Below are 18,044 nucleotides of genomic sequence, written 5' to 3' on the forward strand. Positions count from 1 at the left end.
CAAGTGCAATCAACTCCAAACGGTTAGCTAGAAAGAGAGGGATCATAAAACTAGAAGGAGTCGGGGGTATTGGAACCCCAGACAAGTTTGTTGACAAGTGGAGTGAGTCGGGGGGATCGGAAAAACACTGGGCTTGGCACGTGTCTGCCTTGCAATTCATTGCAAATTGGGTTCTACATACGGTTTTCATATGCACTGAACGGCCCAACTATTTATAACTCAATCAATGAAAGACCTCCATTCGAAAGTAAGTTCAATGAGGCGAGAACGGTCAGGTATTCATTTTCAAATTGATTTTTCGGCATGTTATTTTGAGGTCAACATTGATTGACTGATTGGAAAATGTACAGGCAAATTACTTTGTCGCTTTTAAATGGAAAAATCAAATCAGAAATTAATTGATACAAAATGGAAGGGTTTAAGAGCTGGATTCTTTAAATTATATTATTGTTATAGTTATTCTTGGGCAGGATAAAACTCTAATAGTTTGTATGACTTAGAGCAATCATAATAGCCAATACTATAATAAAATATCTTCCTGCCAACCTTTTGACCCTTTTAATCCATCAAACTCTTGAATGATAGACCGCTTTTCAATAGCTTTCCACATCCACAAATGACTCCACTCATGCTTTATGCATTGCAGTTTAGCACAAATTGCTGCAAAATGTTTGCGCCCCATTATCCGTTGCCCATTTCAATTGCAAACCGAAAAAAATTTCAATAAAAACGATTTGCTGTTGGGTTTTCGTTTTGTTGAATTTTATTTCTTATTGCAACGTACGTGGCGCACATTTCAAAAGCATTTCTCACATGCAACTCGAGCGAGGCAGGAGTATTTCCTCATTTTCTACGCAGACTCGAAGGTGGCAGCCAACGTACCCCCATTTTCCCCAACCAAAATACTCCTCTATGGGGAATTTCGCTCCCTTTTTCTCGCCCAAAATGATTGAGTTTGACGCGCTGGCAGCATCAATTGCATGCAAATTTTGTTATTATTCGCATTGCTTTTGCCACTCATTGCTTTTTGCCATTGAAATGTCATTTCTGTTTCGATTTTCCCCGATAGTATGAAAGAAATATGTTGGATTTAGAAGAAAAAGCTCTTGAGCTAATATTTTAACAAATGAAATATTTGGAGCACCATTTTTAAAAAATAAAAAGGAAGAAAAAATTAAGTATTTTTATTAAATTTCATAAGTAACTCTGATGTGAACGGATTTATATAATTAAAAGAAATTAAAAATGTAACATCATCAACACTACAAATATAAAGTATTTATTTCTAAGATTTAAAATAAATATATATAAATTGAAATTTTCTTTAAGGACAAATACTGAAAATCATTATATAATTTTCACCCAAATTCGTTTAACGAAATTTGATATTATAAAACTGGTTGGTATCATCTTGTCTCCCCGTCCCTTAACTTCTGAGATACATATCTAGCAGGAAATGACCCAACAAAAAACCAAGTTGCTTAAAAAGTTTCTTGTAAGCTTTAACTAGCGAAGAGTAATCAAAGGAAATTTATGTTGTTGCTTCTCAAGGTTTTTTTCTTTATTTGCAGCCAGCTCTTCGAGTTGTAATAGTCAATTTCGGTGGAGTTCGGCCCCTCGACAGCCCCCACTCATTTAATTAGCCCGCAAATATGTGTTGACAGCTGCTGCTTGACAATCTTTTAGCTAGAAATTTGTCCCTCAGCTTGGAATGAAAATACTTGTGAAGTCGAAGCGGTGACACTTTTGCTTTTGTTTTCACAGCAGCCACATGGGGCTGGGGGAAAATTCGCTGGAAGCTGAAAACTGAGGAGCCCAGGAGGAAGTTGTAGACAAGAGCTGGCGCTCAGTGGGTTAAAGGGGGTGGGAGGAGGTGTTGTGCGGTGTGGTGTGGGCTTTGAGGTGGGTTAAACAACAACTTGCCACAGCTGCTGGTTGCAAGTTTAACACAAGTTTCACTTGTTTCTATGTCGCTTTATTTGACTAGAATTTTTAAGATATACACAGGAATATTGTAACTAAAATTGTTAAGAAACAAGACATTTTTCTTCATTTTCTTTATTAAGAAGACCAGCATTTTTTATTTAAAAACAGAAAAATTAGAGTTTTATAAATGGATTAAATATATTATAATGATATTTGTTAGTAAGGAATATGATGTATTAAATAACATTCAATTTGAGTTTCTTTTTGTACAGTTGAATAACAACGAAAAATTATAAAATTAATATTTTTCTTTGCCTTCGTGTCTAAGAATTCAACCCAGTTAGCTGGTGGTTTCTTTTTTTATTACTAAGTTGGTTAGCTCGCTAATTCCCCCTGTACTCCACCAATCCTCCGCGCATTTTCATACAACACTTCAAGGACACTTGAAGCTGCCTTCGGCGGTGCACAATGCATAAATTTGGTTTCTGATTGCAAGCCCAAGCCAAAATGTTAATTAGCTGCAAGCCGCGCTGCACGTGAGACCCGAGACCCCAAAAAAATAAACCAGCCCGGGTAATAACAATAACATCCCGGCCGCGTCGGAAAATTACGCGCCTGCGCTGTGAAGTTAAGTGAAGTGCAGTGCAGCGAGGTGAAGTGCAGTAAATGAAGTTGACCGAAAAAGAAACTACGAAAACCATTCAGAAACACTTGAAATTCGGTTTTTTTTCCCTTAGTATATTGCTTGCTTTATACCCTAACCAGAAAACTAATTGGATAGAGAAGAGATTCGGTCATGATGAGTTTGCAATATCCATAAACCATATGTATGCTGAATAATGAACACAAACGAACAGCTAATTATGTGGGGTCTTAAAAAATTTGAGATTATAGGTAACAAGTATATAGATTGCCAGAAATGAGAAATTATTAATACATTCAGTAGAGTAACTTGATAATGCAATTAAAAACAAGATATAATATAAATCATATCATATATTATATAGGTATTATGTGATTTAATATATCATTTTAAAAAAAACTACTTATGATTGAGATAATGAATTAATAAGAAACCATTGACATACATATATATGTGACTAAAGAAACATTTCAGATGATATAGCCATTTTAATCAGGCGTTAATATAAAGGTACTGAAGATTTAAAAATTGTATATCATTAGAAATTGGGAAAAGATTTAAAACCAACCTTTACCAACTTATAATTCGTGGCCTTGGTACATTTAAAAATCCCTAAACAGTAAAGTATCTCTCAGTAAGTGTATCTCAAAGGTCTGCTCGCATTTGATGTTGCAAACCGCAAACGCAACAAATGCAGTCGCTAAATTACAGCAGCGGCGCAGTCGCGAAATATTACAGAATTTACGGGCTGCCGAAGCGGACAAAGAAATAAATATAAAACAAAGGCTGCCAAAGGAGCAGAACTCAAAGGAACCCAAGGGGGAGGCATTGGAATATCACGTCGCTCCTGTAGAGCGCAAAAAAAAACTTTGCCACTTAAGACGGCGACGGAGATTCAGACTTGAAGACGGCAACGGCTTAGCAGGCCAACAGAAAAAAAAAGAAAATAAATAAAAAAGAGGAAAACCAGTAACCAAAGTTGTCGGCACTTTTTGTTGTTGCGTTCGCAGTGCCCCGCGAAAAGTGCTCAAAATTGTTGAACTGCTTTTGGCTTTGCCAACTGCCGACAAAATGCGGGCACGAGGGGGTTAAATGTGCAACATTGTGGCTGGCAACATTTTTGCTGCCGCTGCGGATTTAGGTTTTTTTCTCCTTCCCCTCTTTTTTTTTTGGTTTTGGTCACTTTACGCATTTTGCAGCCCAACCGGAGTTGTATAAATATTGTAAATTGATTTTAAATGGATGGCGGGGGCAAGGAGTTACTCCTCCTGTTAGATTTTTTGATGTGATTGCCTGCAAGTTCCTTCATCATCTCCTCACCGCAAGCGAAAATAAATCAGCGCTTGTCTGTCTGGGGTTCTTTTTACCCTCGCTTTTTTTGTGTATACATATATATCTTTTTATTCTGCTGTCCATCAGTCGACGGACTTGGCCTCCTCCCCCATATGAAAGAACCCCAGACTTTGGCGTGTCTTGTATCTCGAGGGGTCAACAATTTCCTTGCTGATTTTCTGCTTTGTGCTTTTTTAACTTGCGGCATTTAATGTCCCGGCAGCGACACTTAACATGCAACTTGATTTTTATTGCAACTCCATAATTTATCACCAGCCGACCCCACGTAATCCCCTCGAAATGAGGTGTAAATGGATGGGTTGACGGTATTGTCTAGGGATTTTAATTTTAATTGCCAGTTCAATGACACTGCAATATTGTCAAATTCATTTATTGATCGTATGTGAGTGTGTTTTATTAATGCCTTTTTTATATTTTTGTTTATTTTACAGGTTCTCTCGGCTCTGGACATTCTACAGCCACCGCATTTGGATTTCTTTCAAGAAATGTATCCTTTTTACAAACAAAAAACACAATGAAAAGTTTTTCTTGTGCAGTTAAGAGTGTGGAAATTAGACTAATGTGGAATTATGTGGTTTTCTTGGTACCATTATAATTTCCTTCTTAAATAATTGTGGTTTTAAATCTAGAAATTATTCAAAAAGTTCCCTTTAATCTTTAAAAGAATATAATATTTGTTCAATTAAATTAGCAAGCTAATCTTTGGATATTTTTAATAACTTTTCATTGAACCTGGAAATTTATTAGAAGAGAAAATGAACTTCCGAAAAATATTCAAACTAAAAATGAACTGCAACTATTTTATTAATCTTTTCCCTCTAGAAACTATAAAATTCGATTTTGCAAAGTGAGTTGCCTGCTTTTCGTGCGTCGCAGCCGAAACTTTTGGGCTAAAAGCAAATGTAACTAATTGAAAAAGTTTTAAGCACAAACAAACAAGGCCAAAAAAATAATGTGGTGAAAGGAGAAAAGGGAGTTTCAAACTTTTGTTTGTTCCTCTCGCATGTCGCTATAAAATTCTATAAAATTGGTTTCCACCTTAACCCCTCCTTTGAATCGACCAATAGCTATGTGATAACGGAGCTGCTGCAATCGGATCTGCACAAGATAATCGTGTCGCCGCAGCACCTGTCCGCCGACCACATCAAGGTGTTCCTCTACCAGATCCTGCGCGGCCTCAAGTATCTGCACTCGGCCCGCATCCTGCATCGCGACATCAAGCCGGGCAACCTGCTGGTCAACTCGAATTGCGTGCTCAAGATCTGTGATTTCGGACTGGCCCGCGTCGAGGAGCCGGACCAGGCCAAGCACATGACCCAGGAGGTGGTCACCCAGTACTACCGGGCTCCGGAGATCCTGATGGGCGCCCGTCACTACTCGTCGGCGGTGGATGTGTGGTCGGTGGGCTGCATTTTCGGCGAGCTACTGGGCCGTCGCATCCTCTTCCAGGCGCAAAACCCTGTGCAGCAGCTGGAGCTGATCACCGAGCTGCTGGGCACACCGACCATGGAGGACATGCGGCACGCCTGCGAGGGCGCCCGCACCCACATGCTGCGCCGGGCGCCCAAGCCGCCCTCCTTCTCGGTGCTCTACACACTCAGCTCGCATGCCACGCACGAGGCGGTGCACCTGCTCTGCCAGATGCTCGTCTTCGATCCGGTAATATAACTTTCAAATGTTAACTGAGTTTTAAAAATTTTTAGATACTGGTTTAAGAAAAGATCAGTCTTTGTGCCATTCCATTATGTAAGGGGAAAAGCCAGACTTTAAGAAACCGTAGGTTTTCTAGATGTTGATTGAATAACTATTATCATACTAAGAGATTAAAAACATAATGTTATGGATCAGTTATATTAACATTACAGATTTCAAACATTAAAAAGAAAAAATGTTATGAGTATACAAAGGACTCTATTCATAAACATATCTTAAAGGTTTGATAAAACATTAAATGATCTTTTAAATGCATCATTGGAAAAAATTATATTTTTGACTAAAGATCACTTAAATTTGTTTTTCTTATGTCCAGAATGAAACCTATCTATATTGATGGATTTATTTCTAGTTAAACATTTTTTTCAACTAAATAAGTGAAAATAAAGAAACAAATTAGTATAATTTTAATGGAAAACTAAAATGAAACAATTTTTGAAACTCCTTAAAAAGGTTTGTAGTCATAGGGATAACCAGAAAAGTATCAATTTCTAAAATTCAGTGAATTTTTATCGATTGTAAATATTCTTCAATACAACTGTTTTCGATTTCCCAACCAGGACAAGCGCATTTCTGTGACAGATGCCCTGGCGCATCCGTATCTGGACGAGGGTCGCCTGCGCTACCATTCGTGCATGTGCAAATGCTGCTTCACTACCTCGGCCGGAATGCGACAATATACGGCTGATTTCGAGCCCTCCGCCGGCCAGCCCTTCGATGATCTATGGGAACGCAAGCTCACATCGGTGCAACAGGTCAAGGGTGAGTGGGAATCATACATAATAATATCCAATCACAACTAATCGATTGGAAACTTGCAGAGGAGATGCACAAGTTCATAGCCGAGCAGCTGCAAACAGGTCGTGTGCCGCTCTGCATTAATCCGCAGAGTGCGGCCTTCAAGAGTTTCGCCAGGTGAGTGGGGCGTTCCCGGCCAAGGCCTCCACAGAGTTTTCCCACCAAATAAAGAAACCCCTTAAAATTTTCCTCACCTCTGCACGCAGTCCCGTCCTCTTTTACCCCAACAACTTTTTTAAAAATTTAACACTTAGTCAAAATTGTAAACCTTGTTTTTATCTTTCTATACTCTTATGTTACAATTGATTTCTTATTTTTTGTTTGAATAATTGACCATGGCTTCCGTGTAATGCTCTCTCTCTATATTTTGAACCTGTTCCACTTAATTGTCGTACCTCTACCAAGACCCCCACCCACCCACTCGAACTATCTCTATATAACTCTCTACCCTAACGAACTACGATTATAATTTTGTAACCTTATTTTTAAATGATCTTTTTCGTTTGTTCTTTTATTTTTGTTGTTCAACATGGATATTAATCTTGAAATTTCTATTAAATCGAATCGTTATATTTGCGTTGTTAAGCCAATGAGAATGAGAAAATCTACTACTACTACCACTACCACTACTACCACTACAACTTGCACTGCTGCTCCTGCCGCTGCTCCAATCCGCCGCCGCCTACTGTTGCGCTGCCCTCGAGAACCGATCCAGATCCAGATCGAGATCGTTATCCAGATCAAGATACTAGGCGCGCGAGATCTCCTCTCACTAGAACGAATCGATATACGATCTAATAACGCAGAAGTCACAAGATACTATCCGAAATCTACCGAATGATTGAAGAATGAAAATGATATAATGAAAATGAAAAATGCAAGCACAGCCAAGATAAAGATACAATAATACAGATACAGAAAATGAGGCCTCGGGGCGGCAACTGTCTCTCTACTCCTTCTTAGGTCTGTTGATAAAGCGAAAACCTTACTAAATATTTATTTATTTAGTTTATCTCCTTTTTTGTTCATATCTTTTCATCTATTTTCCTACCTTATGAAAATGTGTATAAAACCAAAAAGAAAAAAAAACAAAAAAAAACGATAAACTTCTTTAGTTTTAACTTTTTCTTTATTATTAACTTTTAATTATGATTTATAATTTTAATATCATTAATGGGTATTTTTGCGTATCTATTTTTGTGTACATAAATGTTTTCTTAAACCAACAAAAAAAAAATACGGCATTAACCAGAAGCATTATAAAATTGTTTACAAATGTCGCACAGAAAATTGAGAACAAAATTGGCAAGGCAATTATTGGTAAAATGAGGAAAAGGACGAATAACCAGAGACATTTTCAACTATTTTATAAAGTCAATAAATCGAATCAAACTGAACAAAAAAAACATAATGCATATAACCAGCTCCATAATCAATTTTGTGTTTATGTTTTGTGTTCGCATTCAACTCATATATCTATATATACTATATATTCGTAATCGTGTACAGCATACAGATTTCATCAAGTAAACTAAGCCCATATGCACCCACAGACCATATCCCCTCCATGTTCAAAACCTGCAATCATTCCCATAGCAAATGTACTGCACACTTATCATAAAAAGGATCTATTGAAAAGGCATAAAACACCTCCAAACCATTGTAAAGCGTACGAAAAATATAGGAACTTCATATTTTGATTTAAGAAATTATGTAAAACAATCAGCATCTCTATTTAAGAAATAAAAAATATATGTCTTAACTGTCAAGGAATTAATATAATTTTTTCTCATCTTGTAAATAATTCGTCCACCACCAATTTAGCTCAGTCATTGTCCTGCATAACACTGAAAAAATTCCTAATCCATGCAGGTTTAGCACACAAGCCTTCAAAAATACCATTCATTTGCTTGGACCAATTTAAGTAACTTCAAAACTGCACAGAAAATCATGCAATATAATACTTGTACAATTTGCAGTGCAGCTGAGCAGCAGTGACAAAGAAAGAACTGAAGTAGTTTTAAACGCTTGAACAACTACCACTCAATGACTTTTGATTATTATGATTAACAAACCAAAACTTTTACTTTGTACTCTAAGCCCCTCTCCAACCCGAAAAAACTATTTATGTAGTTCTATTTTGTACATTTTCATTTCATGTTTTGTTTTAAGATTGTTTTTGATGGGAGCTATTTTGGTATTTTGATTGTATTTTGTCTTAAATTAAAGCTTTAAATGTTTTCTATAACCTTTACGTTGTACATGGCATGAAATAACTAATCTAGATGTTAATCCAAACAATCCAACTATTATAATTCGGAATTAAAATTTGTTTATTTTATCATTTTTCCCCCACTTGGAATTTAGTTCGACCGTGGCACATCCTTCGGAGCTGCCGCCCTCGCCTCATCAATGGGAATGACGGCAAAATGAGGCGATTGCTGCCTAAAATCGAAACAAAAGCAACACAGCCAAACGATAGACCCTCGCCGTCGACAAAACGGAGGAGAGGAGTCGATCCCCAGTCCAAATAGAACCCTCAAAAACCCTCGAAAACCAACCCAACCCAACCCAGAGATAACTCAGCCAGGAACAACGATTGAATAATTTTTAAGCGCCAAACGGCTTTTGAGTGGGCGTTTGTCTGTTTGAAAGTTAAAGCATTCCACCACCGAAATTAACTAAAAGGAAAACAAACAAATATTTAATAATACTATAGACAAACAAATATTGTAACGTAACTCAACTGAAACTAGTCTAAACAACAAAACTGTAGTTAAAGCAGCAGCAGCAGCGACACAAAACCAGCAAGTTTAAAGTGAAGGAGAAATATTACAAGAATTAATATGAGAGAGGGAGCGAAGGATATTCTACGCACTAAAAGCAAAGCGTAGTTAAGAAATAACATTAGTTTTTTGGCAACAAAGCAGACATATTTTGTTGTGCTTGACAAGAATTGGAAGAGTTAATCGAAAATTCGAATTAAATGCAAATGCAAAAACAACACAAAAATGTTTTATGTTAAGCTCCTAAGAAATCTATGTATATGTAAATTAATTAGCAACACACACACACAGACATCGTATTCATGATATACAAATATGCTTAACTCTTAAATATATCGATATATATATTTAAAAATAAAATAGTAACAAAATGCACACAAATCCAAAATTTGTTTGCCAAAATTTACCTCAAGCGATAAACCTTTTCATCCATTAAAAGGATAATTTCATTTTCTGTATGCTTACGAAAAATATATTAAACAAAATGATGTGTAGCTACAGCTAAATGTGTACTAAGCGCTAAACAAAAACAAATTTATTTGAAATTATGCAAATATTTTCATTTACACAAAACGTTTGAAGCTTCAATTTTGAAACTGGTTTCTAGATATGTACTCTTAATGCATCTGACCACAAAAAAGGCGGTCAGGCCTAACTCAATATTAGGAAAAAAAGATAAATATTTGATGAAATTAGTTCAAAGTTTCAAGCTTTTTAAACATACTTTTCATAAATGTAAACTAACAAATAAACAAAGGAAAAACCAACAAGTGGACGACGCACTGCCCCCAGTGAATGGTTCGGGCGGATCGAACCCAAATGGACGGAGGGCTCGATTTCCATACTCATCCTCGAAGTCCAAAGGCACCGCCCGGATCAATTCGATTTTAGTTGATATGTATACTTTGCTTTTAGTTGATTACCATGTAATATAGTTTAATTTTCGACTAACTACACCTCTGTCTCTCTCAATGCTCATCGCTATAGGCTATAGCTAAGGTGCAGGACAGGATCGGTTATAGAGGATCAATTGCTAAGGCCTCGGCTGCCCAGAACATTATATATGTTTAAGACTGAGTTTTCTCATTTGACGACGATTGAATGATTGAGGATATGCAATATAAAATTCACACAATTCTTTACTTGAAAGGGTCAAAATTAATTTGATGTAGCTTAAGCACTTAAACGAAATTAAAATTGTATACCGTATATGTGTATTTTGAATGTCTTTTGTCTTCAATGTTTAGAGCCAAAACAATGCATGAAAATATTTAATCGAAAAAAACGACGATGAAGTAGAAAAAGCTCTCGAAGAAGTTAAAACTGAAGCTAAACTTAACTTTCCTCTTCTTCAATTCTCTTAACTGTGCTGCTTTCTTATGTATGTAGTTATTAATTATATAGCATTATATATATTAACCGATATATATACATGTATGGATTAGCGTAAAAACAAACGAAAACAAAACAAAAAACAAATATGAATTCAAAACTTTCACGGAGATCTCATAGCAAAAACAAAACGAAATGAAAGAAAAGAAAGGCAAAGGAAATCGGTGTGCAAAAAGTAGAATTTCTTTTCAACTTTTGTTTATAACTAAAGTTTTTCTTAACCGTAAATATATAGAGTACAGATTAGAGATTACCGATTACCTATTGTTTTCCCCTCATTTGACCAGAGACCGACACAGAGACACACTCGAATGCAAGTTAAATTGACAACTACATTAACATCATTTACATGTCTAAGCACATACTCCACATAGAGGTACATATATAAATATAGCTACGCATACCGATAGTTAGTTTTCGGTTCGGTTTAGGCACCGTGTACATAGCATTATCTCCACACCCCCACCAATAATTAGCCCACATCTCTCTCTAGCTCAGTAAGACGGTTAGCTATGCGGTAATACGAGTACGATAAGAAATGGACATGTACATTATACTACACACATAGCACAACCCTCGATTGGAGCAGGTCTGAACTAAAATATAATAAAGCAAATCACACTCGATATATAGCCTATATAGGATGTATGATTTGGAAGAGAGCGACTTGGGTCGCCGAAACCTCCCGTTCGAAATGAGTTCATTAGTTAAGATCAACTGTAACTGTAAACTGCATTAGTATTTGACTTGTAAACCGATTATGGATCATTCTTAACTATATATATTAGATACGTATTATGCATTAATTTACGTTAACTGAGAATAAAACAAAAAATTGTGTAAACTGTTTGTATAAAAAAAATAAGAACTAAACAAAAAAAGAAGAAAACGAATCAATTTTGTTTCATTTGTCGCATTACTTGACGTGGATCCAACCCAACCCAATGCATTTGCTAATTAGAATTTATAGCTATGTAACACAGTGAAAACCCGACAACTAGCACCTACTATATACGATATGTGTATGTATATGTATGGACAATATTTGAGATTAAAACAACACACCACACAATTCTTCAAGTTTGTATTAGAGTACAGGTAAAATGACAGCGTTCCATGGAATTGAAAAACCTTTGGATGCCACTTATATTTAACCATTTGAATATTAACCAAATATATATGGGAAATAACCTATAAAATTGGTAAGAATCTATGGGGACATTTTTGAAACTAGAATTGGTCAAGATTGGTAGATAAAACCATAAAAATGATCGCGCTCAGGTTATAAATTGTAAAAATTGAAAACACTCCTATATATACGAAATAATTCTATAGTTCGCATAACATAAAGATAACCATATAAATGTATGTTTAACAAGTTTAACAAAAGGCTGTTTGTAGAAATTGTGACACAGTTTTTTTAACCCGAACCCACACTACTAACCGATGATTAACCAACTCGATGTGTAAATGCAAATGAAGAATGAAACATCTTCGACTTTACAGTAAATGTAGTTGCTTACACTTGCCAAAAAAATGGCTGCTTTTTGCACTTCGAGAAAATTGTGTAAATACTAAAGAAAATGATAAATATAGTAATCGTCGCACATAAATTTAGAGAAAACTTTGTGATTGCTTCTCATTGATGATAATGACATAACTGTTTCGTAGAGGAATCTAAAGGCAAATATTTTTTCTTATAAACATCATGTAAAAACACTTGATACGCTAACCGACAAAAAAAGGCAAACGCTAAATGTAGGTCACACCAAAACGTAGTTAACAAACACGATATAAGGGTATATAAAAGACCTATAACCACTGAAAATCGATGGCAGATGCTTAACCCCAAATACGATAAACAAGTATATGTGTATGGAAAATTTGCTAAATGTTGTAAAAAGTATATTACGCGATTATAATTGTAGCACTCGAAATGGAATCTCTCCACTCATGTAGAAATCCTCATCCAGTAAAAGCACGCGACAAAGTTCCCTAATACTTTACACACGATTTGGTTTCCTCGACCCGCAAGCTAAATTAAACATTAACTGTTTAAATGTATATATGTAATGTATTAACCACATTAACCAGATACTAACTGAAACGAAACTAAGCCCAGAAAACTTACTTGTGTAATTTACATGGAAATCGTTAAGACACACTAACCATTGTATTAACTAAACTAAACCACACTAAATAAACCCGCATTAGACTTACTAAATATTATTATAACGTAACTGAAAAAAGAAAGAATATGGATGACAAAACCGTAAAAAATGCTTTCAAACTAAATAAAGTTCTTTGGAATTACAATGCAAAAAAGAAAAACAAAAAGATACGAAAAAAACAAGTGGTACTTTTAATGGGGGGTGGTAATTTATAATGATATCCCATTATTTCCCAAAAAATAAGACATTATTTATTATTGAGCTTAAATCAAGCTTTCATATATTCAATATAGAAAAGTCTTCAATCCTGGTAATTAGTTGTATGGCTTCTCTTTCAAAATGTACCCATATCCAGGGGTAATATCAAATTTTGGACTGGCTTACTCATCTAAATGGGGAGCTGCATCAGCTCTGCGTTGGCTTATACAATAAATTGGTTTCTGCTTCAGTCTTAGACAATGTAATGAAATGCCTTCTATATGTACGATTCTTTCGAAAATAATGGGAACTTTTTCACATGAAATGGAAATTAAATCGGTGTTGAAATACTGGTAACTAATCCTTGTTGCCGTAGATACTGTAACTCTTCTCGACGAAGATCTGGATGGAACGCTTGACGTTCTGCTTGTGTGGCTCGGGCAGCTGTTCCAATTTAGGAAGGATCTTCATCAGGAAGCGGAAGTCGGGCGATAGATTTATGTTCGTCTCGATGTCCTGTGAATTCATTTTCTCATCCAAGTTCTCGGTCTTCAAGATCTTGGCACTCGGAATTGGAAGTGGCATCGGGTTGGGCGAGGGCACGGGACTTGGAGTGGGCGTGACCTTCACAAAGTTAGTGGGATTTTTCTTGGGCGGCAGTGTTATATGTGGCCTAGGATTGTTGACCACTGGCTTGGACTTGGCTACCACTGGAGTTGGCTTGATCTGTTTGTGTTCCTTGTCCTGTATGCGATTCAATATCTCTGGCAGTAGCTTCTCCAAATGTTGAGTGAGATTGGCCTGCGGCTTGTCGGTCATAATCATCAGTTTCTGGCCCGCTGCTTCCTTATCCTGCTCCACGACCACGAACATCTTGCGCTTCTTGGGCTGCCCATTGAGATTCGGTGTATGGCCCTTGGTCTCATCTGACTTTTCGGTGATCAGGTAGAGCTTCCTTTTCTTGGTCTGACCGTTCTCCAAGCGGTTCAGTCCATTCTGGGAATCCTCTAAGGCGGATAGAGGTAACGAGGCTTCATAGTCGGAGTTTATGGACTGGACGTCGCTGGAGGCCGAGGAGCTAATGGAGTGGGAACGCTGGGGCAGGGGCATAATGCTGGTAATGGGCTTCTTGGCCTGGTGGTGACTCTCCAGATGTCTGGTGGGGGTCTGTAAGAATTCAAGGTTTATTAGGTGTTATAGTAAATACGGAAACACTTTGCTCAACACTCAATTAAACATTTATATTTGCTATATATCTAAAACTTAGTATGAAAGTTTTGAATTAAATTGAACTTTTCTTTCATATATTAAGTAATACAGAGGGTATGAAAGTAGTGGATTCTCAACATTTTTATAACTTAAAAAAAAAAGAAAACAAAAACCGAAAAACACCAAAAATATATTTATTTTTTTTAAGAAATAAGGCAATGAAGATTGTGATGACTGGGCGATGACTATTTTTTTAATTAACTCTGGAACTTGGAACTTATTATTATTAAGTATGATAAGTGGATTCGACAAAAGGTTATCAAACAAAATTTAAGGAGAATATTCAAATAGTATAAATTGTAAAGAACATTTTATTTTTATTTTAAAGATGGTCAGGTTTTAACTTGTTTCCAAAAAAACCTCTTAATTTCTTATGATATGAATATTTTCCCTTTTTTGAGCTTGCTTATTAGTTAGGGTAATGAATGTTAAATTACCAACCCCCGTGAAAGCTGAACTTTGGTTTTCCATCTGTGTTACTCACCTCCACAAGTTCAATGGTGGTATTATCCACCTCCGACTTGACCGCTCCTGCTCCTGTTCCTGCCCCTGTCCCACCTACAGATATGACAGTTCCTCCATTACTGGGTAGTACTACTCCCGCTCCCTTGGAAGATGAGGACTTGCGCAGCGGCGTCATCTTGATGCGGGTCTTGGCCATCTCCTGGCGTTGGCTAAAGTGTCTGAAGCAGATGCGCAGCTTTTGGAGGCCGCCGAGTCGATCTACCAGTTTATCGCTGACTCCGAAGTGACGCAGCCAATGGTGGCAGCTGCAACGAAGTAATTGCATTATTGACTACTATTACTAACCACCGAAAGCTCCAATTAGTGCTCTTTCTGGGGGGGAGAGCTTTTCGCCTTAATTTATGAAGTTATCACAAAAATGAAAGCATACCAATTATCGGTGGAAAAGAGGCGACAGAGCAAGTTAGTTGCGATCGGTTGCGCGGTTCTTTGTTTAATGATTAAAAAAATATGAAACTGCATTGGAGTTTCGTTTTTGTTCTTGTTCTTGCGACGCTTTTAAATTAGATCCGACTTTCGCTCTCCGCTCTCACTTTGCTCTCTCTCTTTTGGGAAAAGTTCTTGAAAAAGTTTTAGTTGCAATAAAAAGCTCATGTTATGCTTCTTTTGCGTGTGCAAGCGAGAGGGAGCGCTTTCGTTCGCTCTCTCTCTCGCTCAGCGGAAGTTTCGCCGGGAATTGTTATTGTTTTTGTGTTGTTGCTTTTGGTGCAGCTTCTGCAGCTAGGCGAAACAGCAACAACTCTGGAGTTCGGAGTTCTGGGTGGACCCAATCATGTTAGGAAGTTATTGTGCAGGTCAGGAACCTTAACCTTTTTGAGGTTTATCCGTGTGGTAAACTAAAAGTAGGTTTTAAATTCTAAATTTTCATGAGTTTTCTAGTCTAAAACCTATTATGCGGACAAAAACATGTTTCTAATTGTGGTTTTGTTAACGTTACGTTTACCCTCTTTTTGATATACTTCAGAACTAGTGGATTCCTAAACAAATATATTAATTTTTAAGGAACGACTGAAGATACACGTACCTAGTTTAAACTTTATAGTAATCAAGGCTCTAATTGATTTTTATTATGCTTACTTTCACATCTCCAGTAGACCAAATATAACACAACAACTCTGTATGTTGTAGGTCTCAGTCAAAAAATATCACCAAAAAATACTGTGAAATTCACACCCGTCAAAAAAGATTTTTACGAAAGGTGTAAACTCACTGGTTGGTGGTCTATTTTCATTCAGGGTTAAAATTGTAGAACAAAAAATTTAAATTTTCTGAACATGTCAACAAATAATAGTGAATGAATAATCACTTCGCGCACGAAATAAAATATGAAACTCGTGAATGAGAATTAGATAACACAGTATCACACTAACACCTGACAAAAAATTGCGTACATTATTATTCTTTTGAAAAAAAACGAGGTGAAAATGACTTTGACTTTTTGGTTTCAAAGTACTTTTAAAGATTATACCGGTTAAAGGTAAAAGAAAAGCTTTCCTTGATAATAAATAAATTTAGTTTGTGAAGTCATGGGAATTTCCTGACGTTTATTTTTTATGAAATGTTGTAGGAAGTAAAAAGAATATACCTATGATATTATTTGAAACAGAGAAGGAGGTTTAAAATTCATTTGTGACCTCAACTTTTTTTCAGTTTATAGTTAACCTACTGGTCCACTCTAAACTCCATGGCCAATGCCAAGTAACTTTGGCAGACGGAGTCGGAACTTTTTTTTTTGCGCACCAACTGCAGAAGCAGAGATGAAGAAGCTAGGAAAATAAAAGAACTTCACGGCCAGCAGAGCGCATTTGTGTCTGCATTACATTTACATTTACAGGAGAGCGTGAGAGCTATAAATAAATGGGAGTCTGAATCTGAATCTGAATCTGGGACCTACCCCGCCCACCCACTGCCCCGCCCACATCGGCATTATTGCATTTCAGATTTCTGCAGGGCAATTTCAGCCGCCATGGCATTGAAATTTTCCTATGAACATGATGCACTTCTATGCGAGAGAGAGGGTTCAACGACCTTTGACTGGGACTATCGGTATCAGACGAAGGGGAAGAAGAAGAGGAGGAAGCGCTGAGCTTCGGATTTTAATGGTATGGGTGGTGAGTGGTGCTGAAAATAAAGAATGAGCACTTCTGATTCGCAATAAGCTCCGGTTCGGGTTCGAATCAATTGAAAAGCTTTTGATAGGCTTCGGAAAAACAGGTTTTATGTGTTTATTTGGGGGATTGAACCACTCACCGATCGGCATCGTGGACTGGAAAACGACGCAACTCATTGGGCTTCACACCCCGGCAGCCCATAAGGCAGGTCCTGGAGGACGATGGTGGAGCTGCGGGGTTCAGCGATACGGCCTGGCAAATCCGCAGAGTGCTCATCCTATAAAGGAATTAAAGACATAGAAAATAATTTAATATTTAAAAAATATATTTAGTTTTCCGGTTAAATTTTAGATATATTAGCATATTACATTTATCTTCATTATTTTTGAAGGAAAATGTAGAATACGTCCTTAAATTACATTTTTCTTGACCTTGTTTTTTTCCATACTCAGTTTATAACTTAACTTTTTAAAGGACTTAGTGACAAATTTATAATGTTACTGCTACAAAGACATTTTATCTGCTGTATTGTATACTTCAGACCTACATAGTTAGATACATAAATATTTGCAATTGATCAAATACTATTTATTTAAATAATATTACCTCCCACGATTACTTATGTTGTTTAAATTTTCTTACTTATTTATTCTAATAAAAAAGAAAAACTGAACTTTAGCTCTTTTGAGTTTGAGTAAAAGCTTTCTTTGCGTTTGCTGCAAGTGGTAAAGCTCCAATTAGATGCACAGGCCAAGAAAAAGCTTTTGGATAACTGGAGCTTGCATTACGAGTCCCGCGTGGTCTTACATTTTACAAAACGGCATGAAATTAAATATTTACGCCCCCAGTTGCTTGCGCTTATCAAAGGTAAATAGGTAAATAATGCACTCACCTGTCACCTGTGGCGTCTCTTTGATGTAACTTCGCTCAGTCTGCCGGTCGTGGGTTGAATAACCCTTCTGTTCTTGTTCTTGTTATTATTATTGTGGGCTTCTCAAAAAAAAGAGTGCTGGAAGGAAGCTTTCTGTCGCGGGACTTTGAATTCAGTTGCCGCCGATTGTAACGAAATAAATTCTTATCCTAGGATGTGGCTACCAAATCTGCTAATTGCCGAACTCCGATTGCTATTACGTTCTGCATTCTATACTGCGCTACGTCA

At 36.8% G+C, this 18,044-nt stretch overlaps 2 protein-coding genes across 6 annotated transcripts in view; one reads left to right on the forward strand and one right to left on the reverse strand.

Annotated features, from left to right (window-relative positions):
- Positions 1-11,504, forward strand: part of LOC119552922 (serine/threonine-protein kinase NLK) — a 75,491-nt gene extending 63,987 nt beyond the window's left edge. For 2 of the 4 annotated variants that reach the window (XM_037862863.1, XM_037862862.1), the window contains 5 exons: positions 4,354-4,409; positions 4,990-5,581; positions 6,196-6,397; positions 6,457-6,550; positions 8,801-8,855. In XM_037862863.1, the coding sequence (XP_037718791.1) occupies positions 4,354-4,409; positions 4,990-5,581; positions 6,196-6,397; positions 6,457-6,550; positions 8,801-8,855 (999 nt within the window). Of the gene's footprint in view, positions 1-4,353; positions 4,410-4,989; positions 5,582-6,195; positions 6,398-6,456; positions 6,551-7,019; positions 7,397-8,800 lie in introns of all 4 variants that reach the window. The other 2 variants (XR_005219744.1, XM_037862861.1) reach the window with 2 other exon arrangements.
- Positions 11,505-13,062: 1,558 nt separating this feature from the next.
- LOC119555076 lies at positions 13,063-18,044 on the reverse strand. 2 transcript variants are annotated; one of them, XM_037866287.1, is made up of 4 exons: positions 17,778-18,044; positions 17,025-17,162; positions 14,734-15,019; positions 13,063-14,147 (listed from the first exon to the last, which is right to left on the reverse strand). In XM_037866287.1, exons 2-4 carry the CDS (start codon positions 17,159-17,161, stop codon positions 13,338-13,340), a joined length of 1,233 nt encoding a protein of 410 aa, XP_037722215.1. In that variant the 5' UTR covers position 17,162; positions 17,778-18,044; the 3' UTR covers positions 13,063-13,337. The 2 variants fall into 2 exon arrangements, with proteins under 2 accessions (XP_037722215.1, XP_037722216.1); XM_037866288.1 differs by lacking the exons at positions 17,025-17,162; positions 17,778-18,044 and adding an exon at positions 15,145-15,210.

The sequence above is a fragment of the Drosophila subpulchrella genome, chromosome 3L (assembly GCF_014743375.2).
Source record: "Drosophila subpulchrella strain 33 F10 #4 breed RU33 chromosome 3L, RU_Dsub_v1.1 Primary Assembly, whole genome shotgun sequence".
Classification (NCBI taxonomy): domain Eukaryota; kingdom Metazoa; phylum Arthropoda; class Insecta; order Diptera; family Drosophilidae; genus Drosophila; species Drosophila subpulchrella.

Coding starts and splice junctions, on each gene's coding strand:
- LOC119555076 (XM_037866287.1), bottom strand. CDS start 17,161: ATGAGCACTCTGCGGATTTGCCAGGCCGTATCGCTGAACCCCGCAGCT. Junction 15,020..17,024: donor CCAGTCCACGATGCCGATCG/GTGAGTGGTTCA, acceptor ACTTCGTTGCAG/CTGCCACCATTGGCTGCGTC. Junction 14,148..14,733: donor CCACCATTGAACTTGTGGAG/GTGAGTAACACA, acceptor GAATTCTTACAG/ACCCCCACCAGACATCTGGA.